At 44.2% G+C, this 6,000-nt stretch overlaps 1 protein-coding gene across 2 annotated transcripts in view; it reads right to left on the bottom strand.

The window, feature by feature from the left end:
• LOC134449088 (cytohesin-4-like) overlaps window positions 1-6,000 on the bottom strand; it is a 43,532-nt gene that overhangs the window by 495 nt on the left and 37,037 nt on the right. The window contains exons 12-13 of one of the 2 annotated variants that reach the window (XM_063198867.1): window positions 3,401-3,555; window positions 1-1,198 (exon numbers count right to left, since the gene is read on the bottom strand). The exon at window positions 1-1,198 is cut by the window's left edge and continues 495 nt beyond it. In XM_063198867.1, coding sequence (XP_063054937.1) covers window positions 1,117-1,198; window positions 3,401-3,555 — 237 coding nt within the window. In that variant the 3' untranslated portion in view covers window positions 1-1,116. Of the gene's footprint in view, window positions 1,199-3,400; window positions 4,341-6,000 lie in introns of those variants that run through there. The other variant, XM_063198876.1, reaches the window with a different exon arrangement.

Here is a 6,000-nt window from a genome sequence, read left to right as displayed (position 1 = left end):
GGCTAGTGGTTTTCCTGAGCATTGAAGTAGAAACAATTGATGCAACCACTGTGATTTGTCACATCAAACATTTAGTTAGCCTACCTGTCAAAGTGGCTAGTGAGACTGAAATTGTTACCAGCCACGGACAAGTTCTACCAGCATTTGGCCAATTGGCAGGTGCCAATGTCAAGCCCTGATACAGTGTAATATCTCTCCACATTTATCCTGTATTGCTCCAGGTTCTGTAGCCTATACCATGTGCCTAAAATAACTGCAAGAAGGTTGGAGGTTTGAATCCCAAGTACCATACCAAGTATACGTTACCAACACCTTGAACCTAAGTAACTGTAAGTCCCTTTGTATGAAAGTTCTGTTCTGTTCTGTTATGGTTTATTTGAGTAGGGACAAATACACATCATGTAGGCTGTACAACAACCTAACAGATAAGTATCATAGCATTTGTAGCCATAGGCTAATTTCCAATGCCCGTCCCTAGAAGAAGTACAAATATATTGTAATATTCAACTCTTCTGACAGATAACGTACTGTACAGTTCAGTTTACACCTGGTTGTTTTGATAGGTTACAGTTGCTACATTTAATTACATCTATCAAAATTAGATTGTTGTGATAGAATACATTTGGTGCGTGGCAGACTGCATCACGTCCGTTTCAAACGTCTTGCCTCACAGATAACATCTGGTCCATTTGGAAAGTGAGTCCTCCGTTACCACGGCAAAGTTGACAACAGTATCTGTCATGGAAATATAAGTAGCCTCCCCCTCCCCCCCACGGAGCTTCCTCATTGGTCAGCACAGATAACAAAGGTTCCTTCCTGTTTAACGGTGCCGTAAAAAACGTCTGTGTTTCGTTGCTGGGTAACAGGTCATTGAAACAGCCCCTGAGTCACATTTCATGGCACCAAAAATAAAACAAAAACATGGTTGTGAGTCTTCCAATGACAAATCTCCATTTGTGTTTGTTGTTTTTTCTTCTTTTAACATTCTTTCCCATTTCCTTGATAAAGTCTGATCAACTGTAAGTCAAGACCCCAAAAATAAAATAGACTGAGTCTTTCTGATCCATTCTGATATGACTACTACATTTCCCATAATCCATTGCTTCCATAGACCTGTCAGTCATGGGGGGCCTGGTTGATGACTTTCCTCTTGCGTACGGAGACCAGGTCATAGAATGGGTCTTTGGTGATGCTGGCCCTGCAAAAGAAGAAGAAGACACAGGAAAACAAATCAGGTTAGGAGGACAGTGTGTGTGTGTGTGTGTGTGTGTGTGTGTGTGTGTGTGTGTGTGTGTGTGTGTGTGTGTGTGTGTGTGTGTGTGTGTGTGTGTGTGTGTGTGTGTGTGTGTGTGTGTGTGTGTGGAGAATGCGGGTTACAGGTCAGTGTCCAGAATGAATGCCCTCAATACCTGACCTCATATTTAGGTGTGTGTGTGTGTGTGTGTGTGTGTGTGTGTGTGTGTGTGTGTGTGTGTGTGTGTGTGTGTGTGTGTGTGTGTGTGTGTGTGTGTGTGTGTGTGTGTGTGTGTGTGTGTGTGTGTGTGTGTGAGAGAGAGTGTGTGAGAGTGTGTGAGAGTGTGTGTACGTGTGTGTGGGTCTCCACACATGTGTGTGTGTGTGTGTCTGCGCACATGTGTGTGTGTGTGTGTGTGTGTGTGTGTGTGTGTGTGTGTGTGTGTGTGTGTGTGTGTGTGTGTGTGTGTGTGTGTGTGTGTGTGTGTGTGTGTGTGTGTGTGTGTGTGTGTGTGTGTGTGTGTGTGTGTGTGTGTGTGTGTGTGTGTGTGTGTCTGTGCAAATGTGTGTGTGTGGGTGTGTGTGGCTGGCCCTGGTTAAGCTACTTGTGCCACCACTAACACAGGAAGACCTAGCAAAAGGGCAAAAGGGTGTGCAGGGGTATACATTGGTGATTGAGTGAACAGTGTGGGTATCAGGGCTTGACACTGGCACCTGCCAACCAGCCAAATGCTGGTAAAACTTGGCTGTGGCTGGTAACAAGTTCAGTGTCACTAGCCAATTTGACAGGTAACTTATTCTGTGGTATAACCTCAGAATAGCATACTTTCTGCACTTTGCCCCCTGTGTATCAATTGTTTTTATTTAAGTTCAAGAAAAAGCTCAGTTACTCTGTTTCTATTTGTTTGTCTTACTTCCATGTATAAACCCGTGCACTCATCTTCTGAGATTGGATGTACAGTGTCATGATAAAAATAATAAATTGTGGCTAGTAGAATAGCTGGATGGCTAGTGACTCGGGAAAACCACTAGCCACAGTGGCCTGCAAGCGAAAAAGTAAATGTCAAGCCCTGGTGGGTATAGGCATGCACTAGTATACAGGGTGTACCGATTAATGTGTGCCCTGCCACTTTACAAAGTTGTCAAGTAGGATTTATTAACAATTCATGCAATTTGTTGACGCAACTGTAGGGCAGTCATGGGTAAGCGGTTAAAGCGTCAGACTTGTAGCCCAAAGGTTGCCGGTTCGACTCTCGTTGGTGGGGGGAGTAATTAACCAGTGCTCTCCCCCATCCTCCTCCATGACTGAGGTACCCTGAGCATGGTACCATCCTGCCACACTGCTCTGTTCACTTATTTGCTGTGGAGTACTGTGTCACAATGACAATCCCAGATGGGCTTAAAAAAATTCTGATTTTTGTCATTTAGTTTGCAGACATTACTTTATTGTTTCGTCATCGCCTATTCTCAAACTAAAGTCTATTGCAAGAGATGTCAAATAGTGAATGAAAGTGAATGCAGCCTTTGAATGTGTTGAAAGAATTCAGCGCGATTGCAATACAAAAAAACCACAAAAATCTGTCTGTAAAGAATATTACACTTTGAAAATGACACGAATGTTTACAATGATCTAAAATGTGAATGCATTTTTGGGACACCTGGTTGTATCTGCATGATCTCGCAGCAGTTGTCATGCTCTTCGTCTGAGATCGTGGTGGCTGAGATCAAGGAGGACTGGCGTGCGTGTTCGTGTGTGTGTGTGTGTCTATACCTGATATACATCTGCATCTTACAGAGGGCCGGTTATCCGTCGGTGGTGTTTGTGTGCGTGGGTGCGGGCGTGTGTGTGTGTGCGTGCGGGCGTGTCTGTGCATGTGTGCCTGTATATCGAAAGGACTCTATCCAGTTGTCGCGCTCTTCTGTGGTGTGGGTCTGCATGTGTGGGTGTGTGCATGTGTGTGTGTGTGTGTGTGTGTGTGCGTGTGCATGTGTGTGTGTGTGTGTGTGTGTGCACGCGTACGTGTGTGCGCGTACGTGTGTGCATGTGTGCATGCACGCATGCATGTGTGTGTGTCCCTGATGGACCCAGTCGTCGCGCTTCTCTGCGCCTATGTGTGTGTGTCTGTGTGCGCGCGCGTGTGTGTGTGTGCGTGTGTCTGTGCATTACCTGATGGACTCTATCCAGTCGTCGCGCTCCTCCGCGCTGGCTGCTGAGATCATGTAGGACTGGTGCTTGCCCTCCACCACCCGGCCATCCTGCTCCTGCTTACACGCCTTGATCTTCTGGCCCTTGCTGTTGGGGTTGTACAGCTCCAAGCAGTACTGTGGATGGATAGAGAGACAACGTATTTAACCCTTTGAGGAGTCCCATCACAAATATGTGATTGGAATTTTGACAAGATTTGGAGTTCTTATTATGATGTCATAAGGACTTCGGTTTTTTGGCGAGATTTTTAACATCTATGGGAGCTGTAGAGTGTTCTAGTAAAATTCTACAAGAACTGGGGAAGGCAATGCAAGAAAGACAGCAACACAGAAACACAGACATACAGCATATAATCACTGTTGTCTGTTGGGGTTGTACAGCTCCAAGCAGTACTGTCAGAGAGAGTGGATGAGAGAGAGGTTCCGTTGGCCCATTGTTCCTGGGTTCTACTGTCGCAAGGTGGAAGGGGGGACCTAAGGACTGTCCTATTCATTCTAGGAGTGTTATGACACGTCCCTTTAGGCAGACCAGAACCGGGTCATGTTAGGTGCCCATGGCAACCTATTACGTTGGCATATCTCCATAATACTCCTAGAATCTCTGGTACTGTGGGTGGATAGAGAGACAACGCATTTAACCCTTTGAGGAGTCCCATCACAAAATATGTGATTGGAATTTTCACAACATTCTGAGTTCTTATTATGATGTCATAAGGACTTTGCGAGATTTTTAACATAGACTTCTATGGGAGCTAGTAGAGTGTTCCAGTAAAATTCTACAAGAACTGGGGAAGGCAATGCAAGAGACGGAGACACAGAAACACAGACATACAGCATATAATCAGACACATTCACATCAGCACACACACACACTTGTTGGGGTTGTACAGCTCCAAGCAGTACTGTGGAGAGTTTAGTTTAGTTTAGTTTATTTAGTTTAGTTCAACAGGGACCATGCACAATACACATTGATTACAGAAGTAAAAAGATGGCTTGTGCCAGATTATAGCTATATAGCTAATTTCCATCTGCAGTCCCTGGACAGGTAAAACAAATATTAAAATACAATAACATAGACAAGATATAAACAAGTAAGCTCATCCATAGGCCATAGGTCAAACACACACACACACACACACACACACACACACACACACACACACACACACACACACACACACACACACACACACACACACACACACACACACACACACACACACACACACACACACACACACATTAAAATGGCATACAGTGTGAGTCATATTTTAAAAACATATGATTAATGTTGACAAGACTGGTTGGTTAATATCCATTTTTTCACACCCCTTGAGAAGGCCTGATAATCAGTAATACTTTTTAGGTTACTGGGTAGACTATTCCATGTTTTGGTTGCCCTGAAGGAGAAGGCTGACGGGAGACTACAATCATCCCAATGGATTGGGAGACTACAATCACCCCTAATGATGGATCTTGACGTTCTGCTCATCAATTCAGAGAAGGGTTGAACAAATGTTCTTAGGGGTGGGGGTGCTGCATTGTGAATAATTTTATGGATTACCCGCAGATCAGAAAATTGTATTTTGTTTTCAAGGCTGAGCATATTATACTTGCTCTGTATAGGACAATGGTGGTACTGAGATAGAGAGACAACGTATTTAAGCAATGCAACAGACAGACAGACACACAGAAACACAGACATACAGTATACTATAATCAGACACATTCACATGAGCACACACACACACACAAACACACACACACACACAGACACATTTCAGGTAGCATACTCACACAGCCAAGACACACACGCACACACACACAACGCACGCATGCACACACGCACATGCTCGCTCACGCATGCATGCACACAGTCTGTACTATGCAGAGAGAGAAAACTTCTTTCAATTTGTGTCAACACGTAGGCTAGATAGAGATGCTGTAAATATAGAGATGCACATAGGCACGCATGCACGCACACGCACGCACACGCACACACACACACACACACACACACACACACACACACACACACACACACACACACACACACACACACACACACACACACTGTATCTACGTATATTACCAGTAGTGCCCCCTGTCTGTATATCTGACCTTGTTACCACACATTAGCCTGTGTGGGTTTGAAAGTCATAGCATAATGGAAATTATACCTTTGAAAGTGAAAGACATTGATAAGTGGCTTTGGTCAAGACACAGCTCCAATTATAACTTTGCTGTTACCGGAATGGCTATTGTAGTAGCTTTTTCTAATTTTCCTTTTGTTTCCTTTTAACTACTACTGGTGACTGAGTTGGATTTTGTCTTGACGCGTGCAGGTGAATGATGAGGAGAGATTGATGTTCCAGTTTGTCCATTTAATGCAGATAATGATGATTGTTTACAAATAACTTAAAACTTGTTGAAAAATAAAGACAAAAAACTGAGAGTTCCTATATGCTATATGAATCAGTCCAGCCCACACGGTCAAAGGACTGTGTGCCCTCTCAGCCACACTGGATGCCGTGACCTTTGCCCCTTAAGGCCTTCTCCTTG

Source organism: Engraulis encrasicolus, chromosome 1, assembly GCF_034702125.1.
Source record: "Engraulis encrasicolus isolate BLACKSEA-1 chromosome 1, IST_EnEncr_1.0, whole genome shotgun sequence".
Taxonomy (NCBI): Eukaryota; Metazoa; Chordata; class Actinopteri; order Clupeiformes; family Engraulidae; genus Engraulis; species Engraulis encrasicolus.
Note: the sequence above shows the minus strand (reverse complement) of the source record. Positions and strands in the feature narration are given on the sequence as shown.